The sequence below is a fragment of the Salvia hispanica genome, chromosome 6, assembly GCF_023119035.1.
Source record: "Salvia hispanica cultivar TCC Black 2014 chromosome 6, UniMelb_Shisp_WGS_1.0, whole genome shotgun sequence".
Taxonomy (NCBI): Eukaryota; Viridiplantae; Streptophyta; class Magnoliopsida; order Lamiales; family Lamiaceae; genus Salvia; species Salvia hispanica.
In genome coordinates, this window is record NC_062970.1 from 23,888,738 (window position 1) to 23,912,639 (window position 23,902).

General features: G+C 35.5%; 1 protein-coding gene and 1 non-coding gene across 4 annotated transcripts; one reads left to right on the top strand and one right to left on the bottom strand.

Moving 5' to 3' along the window:
- Positions 1-9,944: 9,944 nt before the first annotated feature.
- LOC125196329 (metal transporter Nramp6-like) lies at positions 9,945-15,856 on the bottom strand. Of its 3 annotated transcripts, none has more exons than XM_048094803.1 (14): positions 15,736-15,856; positions 15,435-15,555; positions 14,943-15,021; positions 14,821-14,861; positions 14,335-14,413; positions 14,150-14,254; positions 13,391-13,500; positions 12,850-13,031; positions 12,690-12,759; positions 12,316-12,489; positions 12,128-12,232; positions 11,255-11,386; positions 10,935-11,030; positions 9,945-10,362 (listed from the first exon to the last, which is right to left on the bottom strand). In XM_048094803.1, the coding sequence occupies exons 2-14, from the start codon at positions 15,543-15,545 to the stop codon at positions 10,054-10,056; spliced, it is 1,593 nt and encodes a 530-aa protein (XP_047950760.1). In that variant the 5' UTR covers positions 15,546-15,555; positions 15,736-15,856; the 3' UTR covers positions 9,945-10,053. The 3 variants fall into 3 exon arrangements, with proteins under 3 accessions (XP_047950760.1, XP_047950762.1, XP_047950761.1); XM_048094805.1 differs by having other exon boundaries at positions 14,821-14,856; positions 14,943-15,135; positions 15,736-15,756; XM_048094804.1 differs by lacking the exon at positions 15,736-15,856 and having other exon boundaries at positions 14,821-14,856; positions 15,435-15,480.
- A 7,247-nt stretch (positions 15,857-23,103) lies between these two features.
- On the top strand, positions 23,104-23,206 carry LOC125197561. The gene has a single exon (XR_007172101.1). It is a non-coding gene; the product is annotated as a U6 spliceosomal RNA (small nuclear RNA).
- Positions 23,207-23,902: the final 696 nt, after the last annotated feature.

Sequence of the window (23,902 nt, forward strand, 5' to 3'; positions counted from 1 at the left end):
CCTTGGACCCCATCCATTATCATTTGTTTTGAATTCAGAGTACATAATTATTGATAAAAAAATGCTACCTTTTCCGTGCTAAGAGACTTTTTTTTTTTTATCGAGATTTATATTTTGAGATTTTGATAGTTAAATGGAGAGAGAACAAAGTAAGAGAAAATAAGTAAAGGAAATAGTAAAAGAGAGAATATGAAAAAAAGAAAATAACTCACCTATCATAAAATATTCCAAAATGTAAAATGAATCTCTTAACAAGGAACGAAGTTATTAATCAGCCAACCAACAATTATAGTATATGCTTATTGCATTTGCATTGTAGAGGAACTTTTTTTACACAGAATATAATATTATTCAACAAAATCCATAACTATTACATCGCGAATAAAAATTGAAATGCAATTCAACCAATACTTGCTATCAGCTATATAACCCGTTGCCCGAACAAGCGTGTGGACAACCTGATTCGCTGACCCCCTTCCAAACCTCATAGAGGATACCTCTTTCGAAAGCTGACGACAATCTTCTACCACTGTCCCAAAGATGGATTCATCCCTCCATAAACCTGTCACCGCAAGTACTACCGTTTGGACATCCATCTCAAACTTTATCTCCTTTCATCCCTTTCTTTTGACCCATTTCAGCACCTCCCTCAGTCTAAGGAGCTCGACCGTAGAGGGGTCAACCACCCGTCACTCAAAAACTTGAACAATCGCCCCACAGCCAACTTTTCTTTGGCTCTGGAACACATCGGCGTTTATATTGCATTTTAGCACACCATTCGCGGCTTCACCCATTATTCTTCAAAGTGAGGTCTCCTACCCCGCGCACCAATATCATTTCGAACCAGGTTCTCTCCAAGCCGACAAACAACTGTGAGCTACACCGATAGTTCTTGTAGCTGACCCATTCTCATTTCGCCATATAATTATGTGTCTGTTAAACCATAAATGTCATTGCACAACAACCACTTCTTCAACTTCCACCTCTAAATCACCACTGACTTTTTTTTTTTCCCAACCATTCAATAAACCCCCTTTCGCCTTGCAAGATTAACGACACCTCAGTCATGAGCAAGACCACAAGAAATAAGACAATAGATAAAGTTTCTGTCTCAAAGTTGCACACTGCGCAGATCTCCGGAACCTCCATATGGCGCTGTCGCAATCGGTCCCTCGTTGGAAGGAAATTTCTACATGCTTTCCATAAGAAGATCTTCACTTTAAGTGGCACTTCTACTTTCCAGAGTTTACTCCACATAATTGAGTTTGTCTCCACTTCAAGGAGCTTTCGCACAAAAACTTATACGTTGAGCGTACAAAGAAGAGAAAGAGCCCTTTTGTTCCGGTCACCAAAATAATTCGTCCTCTTTAGAGCTTCGGGCCAGGGGGATGCTCCGTAACTGCACAACTTCTTCTCCGTTAAACACAGCTCTCACCACCGCTTCATTCAACAAATGCACCCTCTCAAAGAACAACTCCAACACCGTAGCATCACGAAATCGATCATCTCTACACGAGATTGGATGGAGTTTATCAACACTCGGACACCAAATTCCCCCATAACTGGGCATTTCTCTTCCATCACCAATGTGTTGCCTAAAGCCAGCCTTCAAGCGATCTTTGGCTGCCACTAACCCACTCGAAAACGAACTTTGGTTACCAACCTTTCCAGCATCAAGAATCCCATGTCGAGGAAAATATCGAGTTTTAAGAATCCATCCGAGTAACGAGTCAACATGGTAGAGGAATTAATTGAAGCAAAATAGGACAAAAAACATGGGTCTTATATTTCCAAGTAGAAAATAATGTCTTTTTACCAAAAAAAAGGGAGAAATTTATGTTACGGTTTTGCTATAATTTACTCATACATATAAGAAAAGACATTGCAATATGTGATCTAGCATGCAAGATAGCCAAGAAAAATGCTTTAATAAGAGAATTTTTATCTATATTTCTTGTTTTTAGATCATTCCTGAATATGAATATGTTCTGCAGTTGGGTATTTCTTTTTAGTTCTAGGCTAAAACTTAAGTTCCATAAGTCTTCTGGGCTTTTTTTAAATTCCGGTTTTGGGAGAGACGCATGAGGGTCATGCATCACCTTTTAATGAAACGCACCACAGTCATGCGTTTTATTGAAAGACGCATGAGGGTCATGCGTCTTTCAATTTTTTTATTAGACGACGCATGACCGTCATGCGTCTTAGGGTAAAACGCATGAGGGTCATATGTCTCTATGTTAAACAAAACAGACATGAGAGGCAGTAGCTTCATTCTGCGCGCGCGAGAGAAAGAGGCAGGCGATTTCTGGCCATTACTTGGTGATTTTCCGGCGATTCTCGGCGATTTCCGATATATTTCGGTAAGTTTTCTTCAATCTTTCAATATTTATCCCTTATTCGGTGTTTATAGCATATTTTGTGTAGGTTTCTCCCAATTTTGTAAATTAGAGTTTATTACAAATTGTTCACTTTTGACCGATGTTTTGTGGTTTTGTTAATTGTAATGGATTTTATTGGTGAAATTCATTCTATTGTATAGTTTTTGATATGTTTGAGATGCTTGATGTTGTGATTTTGGTTGTTATTGGAGAAGAGAGTATGGGTTGAAATGTTTCTTGTATTAAACCTTCACTGGCTTGATTATATTGGGTAATTTTTGCAATGACCACTTAGTTTGATTATGATAATAATTTACAAGTTATATATACATTGAAGTGGAATTAATTGTGAATTTCTAATTTAGGAGTTATATGTAAATTAGGCCTTATAAATCATTAATTGTTGTTTCTAATATATAGTATATGATTGGATATCAATGGATTAGGAGTGAATCATTTGGTTTATAATATTTTGTTGTTTTAAATATGATATTAGATTAGATGGCAAGTTCAAGTTCTAGCGTACCGTTATTATATGGACTCGAAGATTCGTCAGTGCTATTTCTTCAGAGAAAACACATTTCAAATAAACTACTGAATGATGGCACAACACATCTTTTCAAAGTTCGACGAACGGAAAGTAAGATTTGGGTTGTGCATATTCATGACAATGTGATGTATTGGCTTGACATATTTGGTTTCAAAGGCATGATGGATTGTGGGAAGTCGATGAAGGTCGACAATGAGCTTATCACGGCTTTGATTGAGTGTTGGAGGCCGGAAACGCACACTTTCCATCTACCGATTGGAGAGGCGACGGTGACTTTAGAAGATATGCAAGCCATTTGGGGCTTATAAGCAGACAATCGCGTTTTCACATGCCGTGACCATCATGTCGGATATGCCGATTGGCCTAGCAAGTGCTGAGCTTTGCTAGGATGGCTACCAGATACAGGGTCAGAGACAAAGCAAGGCGGTTTGCTGATGACCGCTCTGATCAGTCAAACGAGGATACCTTTGGGTGATGACCTACCTACATATGTATACATCCAAAGGGCACGTATCCATGCTCTAATCTTGTTAGGAGGACTCATTCTACCAGACACCACGAGGTGTAAGGTTCTTTTTATGTGGCTAAATGCATTGGAGGATCCGGAAGAGCTGCAGAACATTAGTTGGGGTAGTACGATTTTGTTGTACATATATCATTATCTGTGTGAGGCTTCCATAGATAAGAGGAAAGAGTTGGGTAGGCCTATGGTGCTTTTGCAGCTATGGGCGTGGGAAAGAATGTCCACATTGAGGTCGTCGTTCATAGGAGCGCTCGTGCACGAGCCATATACGCCATGTGGCGCCACGTATATATTTAAACATTTATTTGTTTATGTATCTTAGTTTTTTTTTTACATCAATTTTATTTATAGGTGAAAAGAAACTACGCACATAGGAAATGCTCCTAGATTTTCGGTTGAGCATTACCGTGATCAAATATCCTTGATTAAACGTGGGCAGGTGAATGTCTTTTTTTTTTTACTTAATTTATGAATTTATTATGAAATTAATTTGGCTTTTACATTGTTGGTTTTGCAGTTTCTATGGACGCCATATGCACATTGCATACTGCCTGACTACTGTAGGGATGTGAATGGATGCTCCCATTGTGACACTTATTTGGTATGTTGGACATATGTCGAGGCGCATGAGGCTAGACGAGTGCGCAGACAATTTAATCAGTACCAGGAGATTCCTCAATTCGTAGATAGGATGCTCAAAGACGCCGATCATTTGGGAAAAAATGCTCGGCGTGGTAAGAAAGGAAATAATTGGGAAAGCACACATCAGTTCTATATTGGGGAGTGGGACATGAGGTATGAAAGGTTCGAGGCAACCTTAGGTGGCGCAACGATGTACAATAACATTCCATTGAGTCTGGGATACATGGCGTGGTATAACAGGATTACGATGACGTACCTAACTCAACCTGGGGGGTACAGTCAACTGTTGGGATGAAAGAGACGGTTTCTGACATAAGATTATTTGTAAGTTTATTATATTAAATTATATGCTTTCATGTGTTATAGTTTGTTTCGTATTGATATTTGTATGAATTTTTTTTTATCTAGGTTGAGGGTTTTCAGCAGGTTTGGCATTTATATATTGAACAAGAAATGGACCAAAGAGTGCGACAGATTTGAGAAATTGTTAGGCATACCCTTCAGTCTACGAACCACGCCGATGTCATGGAGTACCCGGCTTCCCAACACCAAGATGTTGTCATGCATAATAGACGAACGATTGTACCACGTCCATGTCCTGGGGTGAGGGGTGTTTGAACTGGTGGACACGGTAGCACGCGACATATTAGGATGTCGCAACCGCATCCTGGATAAGTGCAACCAGAGCCTTTGAATCCAGAGTATGACCCGCCTCAGTGGTCTTTTTATCCAAGCCAGGAGTCTCAATCACAGTGGGGTCGTCCTATTTATTCCCCAAGCCAACCTGAGCCTTATTGGAGTCGTCGCCCCTATTCACAAAGTCAAAATTAGCCGCAATGGAGTGGAGCCCGAGCATCAGTCGATTCATACTTCTAAAATTATCAGTTTGTGGCTGACGGACGAGGTTTTTTTTTAAGGGCGGCGACTCTTGTGTGTGCGTGTCAACTGGCCAGAAGGGTACCTAGACCTAGCTGTGTCGTTAGGTCTGTGCCTAAAACCTCTTGTCAACAAAAATACCTCAACCCACTTCTACTAGTTAGTATAGTGGAGTAAGGGTCGATCCCACAGAGATGGATGTAGGCGAAGTGCAATTGCAAAGACATTTTGGAAGGGTTGGTTAGCTACCACGCTTTTGGGGTTGAGTTCTACCTAGGCGTAAAATTAAAATGAGACTCTACCTATATTGACCAGTAGGTAACTAAATGCTTAATGTTATTGGATGTGTACGTGAATGTGAAAGTTGGACACCTAGTTATGCATATGAGAAGCTACTAGACGAAACTTACTAAAAATGGCTAGACAAAAGGTAAAAGGAATCAAAGGACATGCTGGCAGACTGGCTGTTGGGTTTGCAGAAAAGCTGAAAAAAGTGCAAGTACAAAGCAAAAAGTAACAAAAGCAACATATCTTTGATTGTGACATTTTCTTCTTCACCAAGCTAAACTAACCAGATCTAACAAACTCCATTGATGAATGCTCAAGTTCAAAAATTCGTAAATGCAATATTTAACTTGAAATCAAGAACGAAAGCAAGAAAAACCGAGTGTTACGCATACTGGTCAACAGGAAAGAGTGACAGAAACAAACAGAAACGAATTCCATGCATTTTTGTGAAACTTAAACCGATTAAAACTTGTAAACACTTGAGGAAAGACTAGATCTAACTAAGCTAGGCAGGAATAATATAAGACATAAGCTAAGACAAATGAAACACGAAATAAATCCAACAAGAACTCCATAGCATAAAATGATAATCAAAATCAAGATCCAAAATGTAAACTCAAACAAAACAAGATTAAACTACAAACTTAGCTTTGAAATTTAAGAACATAACAAGTAGCTAAGAAATCTTAAAAACAAAGCAAGTAAGAGATTGTTTGGCTCCTCGGAAACTGAAAATGGAAGAACTTTTGGAACTATGGCGGCTAGAATGATTCAGGCATGATGACTCCCCGCCGGCTGGTGGCCGAAAAATCTTCATGACAGGCTGCTGGATTTAGAGAGTGGAACTTAGAGCCAATGGAGCTATTCTCCCCAAAAAATGAGTTGTAAGTGATGTAAAAAAATATGATAAAGTGATTCCTCCTTATGTTCAGCTCCTATTTATAGGGTGGCTTGCCCTAATTTCTAGGGCTGCCTCTTCATACAAAATGACAATTTTGCCCCTCTTTAGTAGTTGATTGTTCCAAGCAAGTCCTTCCTTCTCGTGTCCAGTTCTGTAGCATGCATCCTGGCTAGTTTGCACCTTTTCTGCTCATACTGGCCAGTTGCACACTTTTTTACTTCTTTTTCACGTCAATTCCTTCTGATCCTTTCCTCCTGATATAGTACCTCAACCTGCACACTACTCATCAGTGGCTCCTCAACGAGTTGAAGAAAAATATGATGATGAAAAGAAGAAGAAAATGATGAAAGAGAAGAGGAAAATGAGGAAGAAGAGGTTCAGAAATTAAATTAAGGAAAACTAAAAGTTAGAATAAAAAATACATGCGCTGCAAGAAGTGGGAGGATCCTTCTGCAAATGTCAACAACTCCTACATAACACATCCGACTGAGCAATTTCTTCGGTCATGCCCCTCAACGTCCCAATTCCTGCACTTGCGGGGAGCTCTCGGTTCATCTTCCTCGCGGACATCCATTTGATTAGGAATCCTCCTTGTTATGCCTCGTATGCACTTTCAAGGAAGCAACTACTCAGGGGTGATATGTAATTTCCATCCGGGTTTAGCCCAATAGTCTTCATGTCTTGGTGCATGAAATGGGCCACCAGAGTACTGTGCTTCCCAAGTAGCTTTGTGGTTTTGTTTATCAATGAGTTCAAACATAGCGTTACCTCTATCTCTAGCAACGGTGCAAGCATGTGAACGAGGAACTCTCCACATCTGTCACTTTCCACAAGTGCACTATGAAGCAAAAAACTCGACCTCTTGTCTGTTGTTGTCCTTTGCCTGTCCATTTTCCATTCGTGGACGGCTTAGAATTTGGTAATGGCCATTTTCTCGGTCAAGTACTGAACAGTAATGTTTTTGCCCCTTCGCATCATTCGCAGCAAGTTTATCCCTTGCCCACTGGGTTAACCGACCTTCGGTTTGTTGTATTTCTGTTTGTATTGTTCTCCAAAATATCAGATCAACTAAAGCCCTAATTGGCAACTCTCTTACACCTTTCAACACTTTGTTGTAGCTCTCCGACATGTTTGTTGAGGTCACCCCCCATCTCAGTTCATCATCATAACAAAGAGACCAATTTTCTTTTTTGGCTTTATTGAGCTCTTGTATCGCAACAATACTTTCCTCCCGTAGTGCACGTCGCCTTTGCCTCTATTTACGTACTTGAGTTGTGACACCCAATCCCCATACCATGCCTTTCACATTAGTGCCCTTACATTTCGTCAAGATATTTTTCCTCAAATGGATCAAACACCATTTGTGGTGACACATTGGCGGCTTTTTCCATTCATCAGAACACATAGCCTTAATGATTCATTTATGCCTACCCGATATGATGCACACCTCCCTTTGATAATTCACCAAATGAATTCTTACATGATCCAAAAACAACTGCCAACTGTCGCCAGTTTCTTCATTAACAACAGCGTATGCAATCGGTAGGCATTTCTTGTTAGCATCAACACCACAAGCAACAAGCAACTTACCTTTAAATCTTCCTCGAAGGTGAGTCTTGTCTATTTTTAAAACTGGTTGGCACTCTTGGAAATCATGTATAGCAGGTCCAAGTGCCTAAAAAATGTAATAGAAGACTTTATTACATCCCTGACTCAACAACTCATTGTGCTTCCACTCAACAATTGTGCCTAGATTCCTTAACTGCAGTTCAAGCAGTAGCTTGGAAACTGTTTAAATGACTCCTCCCATCCACCAAATACAATCTATGTAGCCCTTCTCTGTGTATACCATGCCTTCTTATAGCTGATTACCACATGAAAGCTGTCATGAACAAAATTTCTTACGGCTGCGGCTTTGTACTCGGCATTTTTTAGCAATTGATGGCGAATACACAAAGCAATCATTGATGATGAAAAGTTAGCATGTCCTTTATCATTACGATGGCCTTCACAACTATGGCGTCCCACCCACTTCCTAATTTCCCACATATCATCATGGGCCCTTTGTGTCACAGAAACTTTCCACGAACATTCATTCGCTTTTTCAGCGTCGGTCTCGCTGATAATAGCTACCCCATCTTCTGTCCTCCCAGCTGGATATTTGCATACAGCATGCCACCTTCTTAATTTGCTCTCCACCACCCTAAATTGTTGGTGTTGCCTCAAACTCCATATAGTAATAGCAGTCTTCACATGCAACTTGGTATCAAATTTTGTTCCCGCATTAATCCGATACGGATGTTCCTCATCCCAGTACATAGTGTTGTGTTTATTACCAACTTCAGGTACCCAGAAGGACCACTCGGTAATCTGCGAAAATATTTCAACCCACTGTGAACGTATTCTGGAAGTGGTTTCTCACCTTGCACGACGGGTTTACATACGATCTCCTCATCACTGGAAACATCGGTTGGAGAATCATCACTTAAAATAGCCTCAGATGATGACGACTACAATGGCGGATCAAGGTCTCTTCGTACAACATCAACATCAACATCAACACTATCTTGAACATTCACTTGATTACTCATTCCAACATCAGCAGCATCTCCAACATCTGCTTGCTCATTCATACCACTATCAAAGCTCATATATTCAACCCTAGTAGATGATCCAACACCATAATCAACAACTGGTGGGATTTCTAAATTTCTCACAGGCGAATACTAAAGAAATAATTCAAAATTTTGAGCCTCATTGAACATAAACATATTTCATCACTATCAACCCCAGTACATATATAACTCATTCCGGTACCAAAGAGACAATGCCCCCATGATATTTCAATGGAATGTTGATTCATATCTATTCTTATCTTAGCACATATCATTGCAACTAATTCAGAGAATGAAACACACGAATTCAATACGATGGAGCCTCTCGCACGAGGTGGATCATAACCAATGCCCACTTGAGGAAGTTGAACTATTCTACCACCTCAATACAAACTCACAAATACTTGCATGATTTCTGCATAAAAAACAAATATACAAAATAACAACAATTAGTGACAATTTTTTTATATAAACCCTAATTTAGTAAATTTGAGCTAATTTTATTAGAAACCTTGATATTATGCAATATACAAAAAATAAGGGAGGAATGTTGAAAGATTGAACAAAATTTACCGAAAGATAAGGGAAAATGGCCGGAAATCGCCGAGAATCGCCAAGAAATCGCCCTGCCCCTTTCTCTCTTTCTCTCGCGCAGAATGAGCTTCTACCTCTGTGTTGCGTTTGTTAAGTTCGAAGAAGATATGCATGACCCTCATGCGTTTTACCCTAAGACGCATGACGGTCATGCGTCGTCTAATAAAAAAAAATTTGAAAGACACATGACCCTCATGCGTCTTTCAATAAAACGCATGACTGTGGTGCGTTTCATTAAAAGTTGACGCATGACCCTCATGCGTCTCTCACAAAGCCGGAATTTTAAAAAAGCCCAGAAGACTTATGGAACTTAAGTTTTAGCCTAGAACTAAAAAAGAAATACCCCGCGTGCAGTAGGGCACGACCTTAGGTGATTTTGATCCCTACTTGAACTTGAGTCATCATGGCCCGACCCAAACCTGAGCTCAGGAAAATACTTTTGGAGTAGTGATGAGAGGATTATAAATTTGTCGATGGTAAAGTTATGTGACCATACTAGGCTTCAAAATAAAAATTGTTCTTTATTTTAGATTTCTCAGATCAAGTTTATGTATCTTTGTGGCAATGCTATGATAAATTGTCATTATTAACGCATCCAGCGGTTGGAATAAAAGATAAAACATCGTACAAAGGATACTCCAATATTGTTACCACTCATCAAAAGATTAAAAAAGGATGATTTTAGTTCAAAGATGATCACTAGTTCTTGTTTGAGGTAATTGCATGCTAGCTATGTCCTGTCTAGGTAGTGTGACATTCTCCTCCTGCCTATCCGACAGCGCGATAAGGTGAGAGCCCTCCTGGTTCTTACGGATCACCAAATACGCAATGCTGGCTAGGTAAACGAGCATGGCCAAGAAGCCTAGAAGTCCACAAAACACAATGCCCACTATGCTCAGTTTGCTATGACGGAGGGAAGTCACCAGCTTTTCGGCTAGGTAGTAGATGTTGATGCCCATGATCAAGAACGAGATGATCCAAGTAGTGGCTGCGATCTGTCACTCCAAAGAGATGATGTTAAAAAAATTTAAAATAGGAATATGAGAATACACTAGACATTAGTAAGTCCATTGACAGCATTAACAATATGACAAGGTAAAAGGTGTAGTCGTCGCATTGTTTCTGGCCAAATCTCTTAGAACGAGATGTTTCAGCTTGTCTGTGACATTACATATAATGTTGGCTTCCATGGTTAGCATGTACAATGTGATCATATTTGTTGTAGAGTTATGCATATCATAGCTATCCCTGAGTTAAAATCTTGTTGTCCGGGTTGTTATAAAATGCAAATTAATCTTTCCTACAAACTCTAGCCTATGATCTAAACCATTAGATTTCAAGATTTGATGTGAACAGATCGTCAACAAGAAAATGTCAACACAATGTCAATCGGTTGAGAATGTTGACGTTATTTATCATCTGTTGACATCTTCAAATTTAACGGTCCAGATCATAGTTTGGAGTTTCTACAATATATAGAGTTTGCATTTGATTACATCCCCTTGTTGTCCTGCCCTAGAAGAATATGCATATAATAATTCAGTGGGACAAAATGATAAATTCTTACAGAAAATGAATTGGCATATAAGCCCATCTTGGTCTTGCAGCTCGTGAATTTGAGGAGCGGAATTAGCGCAAATGGAAGTTCGAATGATAAGATCATCTGCGACAGAACAGAGAGTGTTTAGCAGTTAGTATTAAAGAAAACTAGATGTTAAGACCACAAATAAGGATCAATCCAACTATGTCGGTAATCCGATTCTGCATATAAAGAAACTCTGCCAAAGTTATTGTTATTGTTCACCTAATATTGGTGTTGATACACAAAGTGCCAACTTTTCCTGAAGTGTGTGATGATGATTATATACTAGGTATAGGAGTTCTTACCGATGCTATGATGATCAAGTTTCCAGCGCCAGATGCTCCACCGATAATTGCTACAACTAGACTAGGAACAATTGCTAAACATCGAGTTAAAAAGTTCCTGATCCATGGCTTCAGCCTCAAGTCGAGGAATCCCTGGACAAAACATATATAAGAGGTTCCACGAGACGAGACAGGTTAGTAAGGCATCTAAAATAGCTAAAGATGGATTCAAGAACACCACATATATCAGCTAGTTTCACTATACACTGTGTGATCCGTGCGTTTTGCTAGTTTCACAGATAACTAGAAAAAAGCACGGGCATATTTCTATTTTTTTTTTAATTTGGTGAATCTATAGGAGAATAATATAATAGTTATTGATACAAAATACTCACTCCGTCCACAAAAAATAGTCCCATTTCTCCATTTCGAGGTGTCCACAAGAAATGGAGAAATTTATATTACAGTTTAGGCGGGAAAAAACATGACATGGCTTAGCTATAATATATTCACTCTGTCCCATTAAATATGAAACATTTGGTTTTCAACACGGGATTTTATGTAGTATTGTTTTGTGAGTTAATTAAGAGAGGAAAGTAAAAGAGAGGAAAAAGTAGAGAGGGTGTTGTTTCATTTTATAGAAATGTTTCATTTTTAATGAGACAACCCAAAAAGGAAAACGTTTAATTTTTAATGGCAAAGAGGAAGTATATAGATAAGCAACACCGAAGCTCAAGCAATATAAGAAAGTCGACTAAATAGCTTCTTTTGAAAGGCTATATGGTAGTACTTCGATTGTTCAGTCATTTAATAAGTCAAAAAACAAGCAAAGCATAAGCAGGTGATATATAACTCAAATCGATATAAAAGGAGATTAGATGGAGTCGGTCAAACCTGCATAACATACTGGCCAGCATATGTTCCCGTTATGGTCGAGCTTTGTCCTGATGCCAGCAAAGCAATTGCAAAGAGCTTGGAACTCCAACTACCTAGAACATTCTGTGAACGATAAATCCGACATTAAATATCAGAGGAAATATGTATATATATACGTCAAATTGAAGAGATAAAGCAATACGCACCTTAAGTAAAAAGGAAGCTTCATTCAGGTCCAAGTTCTCACAGCTCTCGAGTTCCTTTGAGTTAAGATTCGGTGAATTGCAAACTGCACCGCTAACTGAGATAACTGATACGTTGATGAAGAAGGCAACCAGTAAGGCGAAGCCACTTTCTATCATGTAAAATCGGCAAGCCTCCTGTTCACACCAGCAAATATTTTAACTTGCAGACACACAATATGTGAAGAATGCTTTCATAAAGAATTTTGACCAATGTTACTTGTTCTTATTAAAACTTTAGAAAGATAACAATCAGATTTCATATTCTATAAGGAGAAACATATATAGGCAACGAAAATAAAAATTTGCCCCCTATCTTTTGTACAAAATCTCCTTACTTTGATACCACTGACAGATCGTGGGATTTTCCTAGAGAGCACCAGTGCTGAGTGAAGGAAAAGATTGTGCCTGTATTCAACAGGGAAAAATATCAACGAGAAACACTAAAACAGGCCAACTAATTGTTTAATTAGAATATATATGTTCAATGAAACATACGGCATAACCATAGCACCGAGGAGTGAAATAGCCAGTTTAGTAGCCCCGGGCCCCTTAAGTTGGGGAACAAAAAGGCCTTCTAAAACCTCAGACGAGTTGGGTTTTGCATAACCAAGCTCAGCAAAGAAGCAGCCAGCAATTGTCAAGACAAGAAAAGCGATAAAAATCTCAAGCTTTCTCACCTGTCAAGTTTATGCGTAGATTTAGGAACACAATAAGATATTCCAATTCTTCCACTCACCGATGGTGTGCAACAATTACTATAAAGGTGCTCACTAAAATTGTGAAACTTCCCTTTTTTAGGTAAAAAAGCCACTCCTTTATAATTCACCCTCGCATATCCCTTTATGTACAAAAGAATCTAGGCATGACCCATCATAAAATACCTATGTGACTTAACTATATATCCTTGATGTGACTTTTCCTCTACTACAAAAACATCTACGACATGTTGTTAAAACCTGTGCCACAAAGAATGTTGCACACTCGTGGCGGACGGAAGGAGTACTAATTATGTGAAGATGAAAGATCAGCTAAATACCCCATATTGCTGCAGCAACAGAAGAACCAATGTACTCAGCCCTGTTATAAGCACACCACACCAAAGTGGAATATTGAAAAGCATGTTCAGAGCAAATGCTGTTCCGATAACTGCCATAGTAGAAAAGAAGTGGAATCAGGAAAGGAACTGAAGAGAAAAGTGCATAACTAAGCATGATGAGAAGATTGACTCTATTACTATGCAAATATGGGCATTTTTCGTGGCCAAGAGCTGGTAAATCATCAAATGATGTGTTCTCTTAGAGCCATTTGACATCAGCAGGTCTTCACATGTTTGCTCTTCTACTTATAAATTCCATTCTAAAACGAGTCCTAAAATATACATTTCAAGTATCGGATTTTATATGCACAGAGAAGTTGGGATTTAGATTTACAGGCTGGGTTGAATTCGCCATTTGACAAAGTTTATTTTTCTCTTAAGCACGAGTTGAGACATGGGAGTTGAGGGGAAGATATAGATTAGAAACCTCAATAGCGAAGGCCCAAGGGAATGGTCTAGACTTATGACTTGCTCTCTATTCTCTATCACACATCGTGAAACCATAGTATGATAAGACAGTTACGAAGAAAGTCTAGATTCAACAAACCAAACAAATTTGGCTCATATTACAAAAAATGTCTGCTGGAAGAGAAGGCATACGAAATAGCCTAAAGAAAAGGTTTTCTTTTAAACCAATGGGCACATTTTTTACTTCAATTTAAAGCATGCAAGTACAATGTTTTATTCCAGGAACCCAACCTTCAGGAATGTCGCAAGCAACTATAGCTATTTCAGCAAGAAACCATAAAATAAAATTTGGGACTCTTGGGTATTCCTTTCGACAGTGCTCAGCTAAATGCTTTCCTGCACAAAAAAGTACGTTACAACCTAAACATGATCAAAAAATTCACTTCCATGGCAACATATGATCGACAAATATGAACCTGTAACAACTCCTAGGTTTGCTGCGAGAGATTGAATAATAAGGGCAGCACATGAAGCAAGCAATATGATCCAAAGTAGCTGTGATCAAGAGAAAATGCACAGGAATGTTAGATACATGGAAAACATTTAGCAATCTTGTATAAATAGTACTCCCTCCATCCCTCCGTACTAGGGGTGTTCTTGTCGGCACGGGATTGAAGAAAAATTATGTTAAGTAAATGGATAATAAAGTAGGAAAGCGAAAAGGTAGAGAGATGAAGAAAGAATAAAGTAAGAGAGAAGAAAGGTTGTTACTTTTTGCCAAAAAAGGAAATGACTCAGCTATAGTGGGACAACCCAAAAAGGAATACGACTCAGCAGAGGGACGGAGGGGGTACAAAGTACTTAACAGCCCCTTTTTATCCCTTTTCAAGGACAATCAATCTACTATTGTGTTCTTTCATAGTGGAACATATGGAGCATCACACGAGTTTCATTAGACTTACCCCATACTTATACTGAGCTCCGGCCTGCAGATCCGTCTGAACTGTCGGTGCAATAAAAGACAAAGTTGTAATATACTGTACATATTGTTAGTTAGCTCCAAAAAAGGTTTACCAGGCCTTACAGTTTCCTGGATCAATATAAGCAATGCAAACAAGAAAGCCTGGGCCGACATATGCAAACAAGTTCGTCCAGCTTTTATTCTGAAAAAGATTGATAAAAATCAATAAAGAAACGCGAAGAATTAAGAAAAATCACATTAAGCTTCCCTCCATCTTAGTTCATGTCTAAGCTCAACTGGTGCTCTGGATTCAGAACTATAACAAAACAAGGTAAACTCTTAAAAGTTATGACTACAAAAACATTGGGCTAGAACTAATCACAAACAGTTTGCAGCTGTAATTACAGAACTCACAATATGCCTAATCATAACAAACTTCAAAATCAAATCAACAATCTAAATCATAATAATTAGACCACAGAATAACAACAGGGTAAAACAGATTCAAAACTAGATGCATTAAATTGTGGTACTCATTTAGAAAATGGAGAAAAAAAAATTACTACTCCACTAATTTAATTGATATGAAATGAAAAAGAAAAAATGAATGCTCACATCAGGCACAACAATCTGATCATATTCAATATCATCAATGCGTGACTCGTCGGGATAAGTTCTGCGGTCAATGGTGGTCATAAACTGCGGCTGAGCTGGCGGCGCCGCCATTTCCCCAACTCTGTTTCAAGAAACAGAGCTCAGTATAAATATATGATACATGCATGTGAAGAGAAAAGTGAGGAACCCAGATCCAAGAACTAATCTTTTGAGTAACTCATATTGAAAATCAATGAGTGAAACAAAAGGGATTGGATTAAAGATTGGATTTTTGAGAGAAAGAGAGTGGTGGAGTGCTTACATGTTGAGAGAAATAGTTTTGGTATGACGAGATTTTGTAAGAGTTGGCGTTAAATTGGATCCATCTTCTTATAGTGTGAGATAGAGAATGCGACTCCAATATTCAACGAATTTTGCAACTTATTTTATTAACCTAAAATGTCAATAAATTTGACATATCGCTCTTCTCGTGTGAATTTGGCTCTCTTCTTTATCGATATACGTATCTCACTTTTAAAAACTCTCCGTCCTAATTAAAATAACACATTTCTTAGTTGACATATGAATTTATAAGTTATTAATTAATATATTTAATTAGAAAAAAACTGCTCTCTCCGTCCTCTTCAACTAAAATGACAAATTTTTCAGTCAGCACATGAATTTATAGTTAGTTTATATATTTAGTTGGATAAAAAAAATATTCTTTTCGTCCTACTCAAGATGTTCACATTCTTAAGTGGCATGAGATTTCAGGAGGAGTTGTTAGATGGTTAAATATAGAGAAAAAGGTATAGTTAAATATTTTAATGAGAAGAGAGAAGAAGAAAGAAGAGAGAAATTTATTTTCAAATATAGAAAATGGACAACTTGAGTATAATAAACTAAAAAGGAAAGATAAACAAATTGAGTGTGACGGAGAGAGTAAGTGTAAGTATTAAATAAAAAAAGAATAAAATAAATATTTTAACTGAAGAGAGAAAATTATTTATTATTTTTAAAAATAGAAATATATATCATCTTATTTGCTACTCCATAACCTAAAGAAAAGTGGATCAACTTTGTTAGGACGAGGGTATTTAGTAAGCCTGATTAATAGTAGTATAAGATAAGACACATTTAATGAGAATGTACAATGACTAAAATGGAAATAATTTTTTAACACTGTCATAATACTATAATAAGATTCAAATAGTAATTGAAAATCTTATATTTTATTTTTTTAATTAAATTTATATTTTTTATAAATCTTACTACTGTTTACATTAATTAGTTACCAATCTCATAACTATATATAATTATGCTTAAAATATTAGACCATCTCTAATAGTATATTAAAACTTATAATGTACTCTCTCTGTCCCATTAAAAATGAAACGTTTTTCTTTTTTGGTTGTCCCATTAAAAATGAAACGTTTCCTAAAATGGAAATAACTATATCTCTACTTTTTCATCTCTCTTATTTTACTCTCTTTTCATTAACTTATAAAATAATACTATATAAAATCTCGTGCCAATTTCCAAATGTTTCATTTTAAATGGGACGAAGGAAATAGAAGACAATTAATTAGCTCCAATAGTATTTTAGAATCAAGCCCATAATAAGGGATGAGCGGAGTATTTAATAAGGCTGATCCCATAAGATATGACATATTTAATGTGAATTATAATGAGTAAAACAGTAATGATTTTTTTGACATTAAGATAATGCCATAATAAGATTCAAATAGTAATTGGATATTAAATTTAGAGTGAACTTCAAAAATGGTCCCTGAACTAAGGGTTAATATAAAAAATGGTCCTTTTACATTGTTTCGAGACGAAAATGCCCTTTTGAGGAGTTTTGGGGGGTTTAAGCAATTTAGTCTTTTTACACTTTTAACATTTTAAATCTGATATTATTTCAGTTATGTACTAAATCTGATATTATTTCAAAATTATCATTCTTCTTCCCTTTTGTCATCCTTACTTTGTTTATTTATTTCAATATTAGATTTAATTTATAAAATAAAATTTTAAATTTTAATATTTAAATATCAATACATTTTTTTAATTAAAACTATTAATTCATGGACACTATAAATATTGATTAAAACTATTAATTTTTTTATTTAATATAATATTCAGTTGAATTGAAGAAGTACAGAAAAATAATGTTAATCATGATGGAAAAATAAGAGCTATGTTATTTAGCATTCGTTCGGTTTTTATAATTGCTTGTGATTGAATATTATGAAGTTGACTAAAATTTTTATAAAGGAGTATTTTTGTTGAAATTTTATAGTCATTTTGATTGTTTTCAAATTAATAAACGAAAATTATATTAGTCTTACATTAGATGCATATTTATTTTAGAATAAATCGTGTTATATGATCTATTTATGATTAAAGCTATTAAATATTGATTAAAACTAAGGCGTCGTCATATCTTATTCATTAAATATTAAACACTATCAAATATTGATTATGACTATTAATTTTTGTTATTTAATAATTTTTATAATTAAAAAAATTTATTGATATTTAAAAACTGAAATTTAAAATTTAATTTTATAAAATTAAATCTAATATTGAAATAAAGAAACAAAGTAAGGATGACAAAAGGGAAGAAGAATGATAATTTTGAAATAATATCAGATATAGTACATAACTGAAATAATATCAGATTTAAAATGTTAAAAATGTAAAAAGACCAAATTGCTCAAACTCCCCAAAACCCCTCAAAAGGGCATTTTCGTCTCAAAATAGTGCAAAAGGACCGTTTTTTATATTAACCCTTAGTCCAGGGACTACTGGTGATATTTTTAAAGTCCAGGGACTATTTTCGAGATAAACCCATAGTCCAGGGACCATTTTTGAAGTTCACTCTTAAATTTATTGTACTCCCTTCGTCCCTGAAAGTTTGTCACACTTCTTTTCTACAGTCGTTTTGTAAAAATAGTACTAATAAATAGTTAAAATAGAGGGAGGATACAGTAAGAGAGTGAATAATGTAGAGAAAAGTTTTAACTAAACTATTCTCTCTCTTACTTTACATTATCTCCACTTTAACTATTTATTATTATTTTTACAAAATAATAGAAAAGAAGTGTGACAAACTTTCAGAGACGATGGAGGTACTATTTTACATATAATCCTTTTACTCTTACATAAAATTAGTTACTAACTATACATATTCAAGGACATAGAGGACTACATAGTTATGCTTATAGTATTAGTACATAATTTATTTGGTTAAATGAGATCCAGATATTTATAATGGGTAAAAATTTGTTATCTCTCTTCCTTTTATTGCATTTATTTAAGGCTATGTCTTTAAAATATTATAATTTCAAAGGCTTTGTATATTTACTGTGCATTTTGTCCTACCCAATAAAGTAGTGATAAAATGCAAATTTATATATTATACAAACTCAAAACTCCTCAACACAGCTTTAACATAGTTTCAATATAATATCAATACAGTGTAAAATTTCAAGATTTTAATGTCAACACAATATCAACACAACATCAATCATTGAATATTGTTGAAATTCTATTGACATTTTCCTGTTGATGTTTTTTTGTGATCTGTTGACATTTTTCCATGATCCAGATCATAGTTTTAAGTTTGTATAACATTTAAAGTTTTCATTTGATCACATTCCTTTAGAAATATATATCATCTTATTTGTAAACTAAAGAAATGTGTGTCAATTTTGTTGGGATAAGGGTATTTAGTAATGTTGATTAACAAAAGATAAAACATTTTAATGAGAATGTACAATGAGCAAAATGGAAATAATTTTTTGACATTATGATAATACTATAATAAGATTCAAATAGTAATTGAAAATATTAAATTTTATTTTTTAATTAAATTTATACTCCCGTCCCATTTTAGGAGTCTTGGTTGATCAATTTCGGGCGTCCCGGTTTAGGAGTCCAGGTTGGGATAAACTAATAAAAAATGCCTACAAGGTACGTAAAAAAGTGATAAAAGTAGGTCCCAACATCCACTACAACATTTATTTATTACACACTCAAACACTTTCTTAAAACATGTGCCCAACTCAAACGGGACTCCTGAAAGGTTGTTTGCTGCTAGGAATGTTCTTGTGCGAGTGTGTCAATATGTTCAAACTTCTCAGATCCAGAGAATCCACTAGACCACGGGGTCTAGGAACTCAGAGAACCCTCAAAATTACCTGTCGTTGGGAACACAATCACTTCCTGCATTTCAAAACCCTCAACCCACTGCACTAAAAAGATTAGTATAGGGAAGTAGGGGTCGAATCCCACAGAGATGGAAGCGTAAGTAAACATGTAAAAAGACTTGGACACTGTTTTTGGCTGCTGCCACGCATTTTTGGGGTTGAGATTAGATTCCTAGACTTGGGAAATGAAATGCTCTATTCTAACATCTAGACCTAGGCAAAAATAACAGAAACATGCATGATGATAACCAGACGTACTCAAGATAACTTTCCAGCTAGAACAATTATCAGACCTAGTGAATAATTTCCTAAAATGCCTAGACAGAGGAAAAACAGAGCGTGGGGACCATTTCCCAAAATAGCAGGGTACGAATGAAAAGCTGCAGATTAACTAACTAAAGGCTTAACTACAGTGACTTCATCTTCTCAAAACATTGATCACGAAATGCAGAGGAAATGCAGAGCAAAACACAAAGCGAAATAGAGCAAACTAAATTAAATCGATTAATGTGATTAACTACTGAAACTAAGTAGATCTACTATTACTAGACGAGGTAAACGAGAAAACAGAAATTAAACATCAAAACCGTGCAGATGTGAATAGATCCAAACACTGGATGCTTCATCCACTCCGGATCCAAGCTTCCTACGACAAACCACAACAATCCCATCTCCGATCGCACAATTTCTACCAGATTCAAACGATCAACTACGAACTCCACACAATCCAACTCCAAACTCAGATCCATCGCAAAAATATCCAAAGTAAACAGAAAATGCAGCGATAACATGAAACAAAACCATTGCAGTAAATTCCATAGCAAAAGAGTGCAATATCCAACGAAAATTTAACAAAATACGACCGAGCTTCGAACAACGAAGACTCGGGAAATTCGGAAATGTAAACTAAAAACAGGAAATAGATTGTATCTTCGCCTCCCGTAGAGACGGTGTTACACAATTACCGATAAATCTCGAACCGTAAACCCCAAATTGATTTCCCCAAGTGTGTGTGTAGAGAGTGAGAAAGCTAAGCTAAGATCTAAAGGAATGATGGATGATTTCATGTAAACCACGTGCTCTTATTTATAAGGGACGGAGCTTCTAGACTCTTCCTTGTTCTTCCCATTCTGCCCTTGTCCAAAAATGCTCCTCCGTCTGGTGAATTCTTCTTCATTCTTGCTCGCTTTCTCTGCTAGCATCCTTCTCCAGGCGATTTTCTTCTTTTTCCTGGACCTGGTGTTTTCTCTACACATCTGGCTTACAAAACCTCGACAGACCCGGGAAATTACAGAATTTAACCACATAACCAATGCATGAAATTAGCCTTATCAACTCCTAAAGCGGGACGGAGGGAGTGTTTTTTTATAAATCTTACTACTGTTTACATTAAATTAGTTACTAATCCCATAACTATATATAATTATGCTTATAATATTAGAGCATATCTAATAGCATATTAAAACTTACTCCCTCCGTCCCATAGAAATTGGCTCTTTAGGTTTGACACGGGTTTTAATGCTTAATTTGGTAAAATAAGAGAGAATGAAAAAAGTAGTTGAAATTATGTGGTGGATGGTGGGCCCATAAATTAAAAAGTAAAAAAAAAAGAGAAAAAAGTTATCATAAATGGATATGTGACTATTTGTATAGGACGGGCGAAAAAAGAAATATGACCAATTTCTATGGGATAGAGGGAATATCATGTAGAAGACAATTGATTGATAGCTCCAACGGTACTCTAAAACCAATCCATAATCAGGGATGAAGGTTGATTCACATAAGATATGACACATATAATGTGAATGTATAATGAGTAAAACAAAATTAATTTTTTTGACATTAAGATAATGCCATAACAAGATTCAAATAGTAATTGGATATTATATTTATTGTATTCCCTCCGTCCCTAAAAGTTTATCACACTTCTTTTCTATAGTCATTTTGTAAAAATAATACTCCTTCCGTTCCTGAAAATTTGTCACCTATTTTATTTTTCACCCGTCCCTAAAAATTTGTTACCTTTCACTTTTACCATTTTTGGTAGTGGACCTCATATTCCACCAACTCATTCTAACTCACATTTTATTATAAAACTAATATATAAAAGTAGGACCCACATGCCACTAACTTTTTCAACTCACTTTCTATTACATTTTTTAAAATCCGTGCCGGGTCAAATGGTGACAAATTCTGGGGGACGGAAGGAGTAATAAAATAGAGGGAAGATAAAGTAAGAGAGTGAATAATGTAGAGAAAAGTCTTAACTAAATTATGCTCTCTCTTACTTTACACTATTTCTACTCTAACTATTTTTTTTTTTTTACAAAACGAGTGCAGAAAAGAAGTGTGATAAACTTTCAGAGACGGCGTGAGTACTATTTTACATATAATCTTATTACTCTTTACAAAAATTAGTTACTAACTATGCATATTCAAGGACATAGAGGACTTCATAGTTCTGCTTATAGTATTAGTACATAATTTATTTGGTAAAATGAGAATTATATATTTATAATGGGTATTTTTTTTTCAACTCTCTTCCTTTTACTGCATTTATTTAAGGACATGTCTTTAAAATATTATAATTTCAAAGGCTTTATATATTTACTGTGCATTCTGTCCCACCCAATAAAATAATGATGCATATGTTAGAAATATATATCATCTTTTTTGCTACTATAGATTAAAGAAATGTGTGTCAAACTTTGTTGGGACGAGGATTTAGTAACGCTGATTAACATTAGATAAGATACATTTAATGAGAATGTACAGTGAGTAAAATGGAAATAATTTTTAACATTATGATAATACTATAACAAAATTAAAATAGTAACTGAATATTAAATTTTATTGTTTAATTAAATTTATATTTTTTTAATAATCTTACAACTGTTTACATTAAATTAGTTACTAATCCCATACCTATCTATATACTTATGTTATAATATTAGAATGTACTGTAGAAAGACAATTAGCTTTAATGGTACTCTAGAACCAATCTCGTTTTTAGTTTTGAGTGAAAAGTATTTTCTCCGTCCTATAAATTTTGTCACACTTTGACCGGGCACGATTTTTAAGAAATGTAATATAAAGTTAGTTGAAAAAGTTAATGAAATGTGAGTCATATTTTTATATATTAGTCTTATAATAAATGAGAGTGGGAATGAGTTAGTGGAATATGAAGTCCACCATCTAAAATGGTAAAAAAGTGGAATATGACAATTTTTTTGGGACAAACCAAAATAGAAAAATGTGACAAACTTTCTGAGACAGAGGGAATACCTTTTTTTAGGTTTACACTAAAAACAAACCAAAAACTTTTTCAAACTTGTGAGTAATGAAAGCATAATATAGATAATTTTCATTTAAGTTTGAGCTTAGTGTAAATAATAGGAGTAAAATCATACTTGATGTGACATTTACACTAAAATAAAAATTTGAGTTTAGTGTAATGATTGGAGATGCTCTTAGTAGTCCCTTCAGGGACATCCGATAAAATTGGAACGATACAGAGAAGATTAGCATGGCCCCTGCGCAAGGATGACACGCATAAATCGAGAAATGGAGATGCTCTTAGTATATACTTCATCCATTCTGCGATAGTGGATGCGTTACTTTTTGGCATACGATTTAAGAAAAATTGTGTTAAATAGATTAAGTAAATGAAGAATAAAGTAGTAAATGAAAAAAGGTTGTTAGATTAAGAGAGAATAAAGTAAATAGAGAGTAAAGTAAGGGAGAAGAAAAGTGTTAATTTTTTCAAAAATAAACTCTACTACTATAAAATGTACTAAAATGACAAAATGACTCCACTAATGAAACGGAGGGAATAATTTATTTCGTAACATGAGATTCAAACATTTATGATAAATAATTTTATTTATCTCTCTCCTTTTATTGTATTTACTTAAGGATGTGTCTTTAAAATATTGTAATTTCAAAGGCTTTATATATTTATGCATTTGTCCACCCAGTAAAGTAATGATGCATATGTTAGTAATACGTTAATGTTATATAGTTATTTCTTGTCCTTTAAAGTATTACTTCTTTCATTTAAAAAAATATGTGTGTTTGAAATTGCAAGAAAATTATTGCACAAATGGTAAAGTAAGAGAGATATAAAGAAGATAGTTAAAATAGTGTTAGTGGATACTAAGACCCACATTATTATTAGTGTGTAATAAGTTATAATTGTGTGCCATAATGGTATAAGTTATACTCCACCCGTCCCACAAGAATATGCACTTTCTAACTTTAGAAACTCTTTTCTCT

What these genes read in the sequence shown, in the direction of transcription:
- LOC125196329 (XM_048094803.1), bottom strand. Translation starts at nt 15,545, where the DNA reads ATGGCGGCGCCGCCAGCTCAGCCGCAGTTTATGACCACCATTGACCGC. An exon ending in ATCAGATTGTTGTGCCTGAT is followed by an intron (nt 15,022 to 15,434) that starts GTGAGCATTCAT and finishes AATCTTTTTCAG; the next exon opens with AATAAAAGCTGGACGAACTT. An exon ending in TGTTGCTGCAGCAATATGGG is followed by an intron (nt 13,032 to 13,390) that starts GTATTTAGCTGA and finishes TAAACTTGACAG; the next exon opens with GTGAGAAAGCTTGAGATTTT.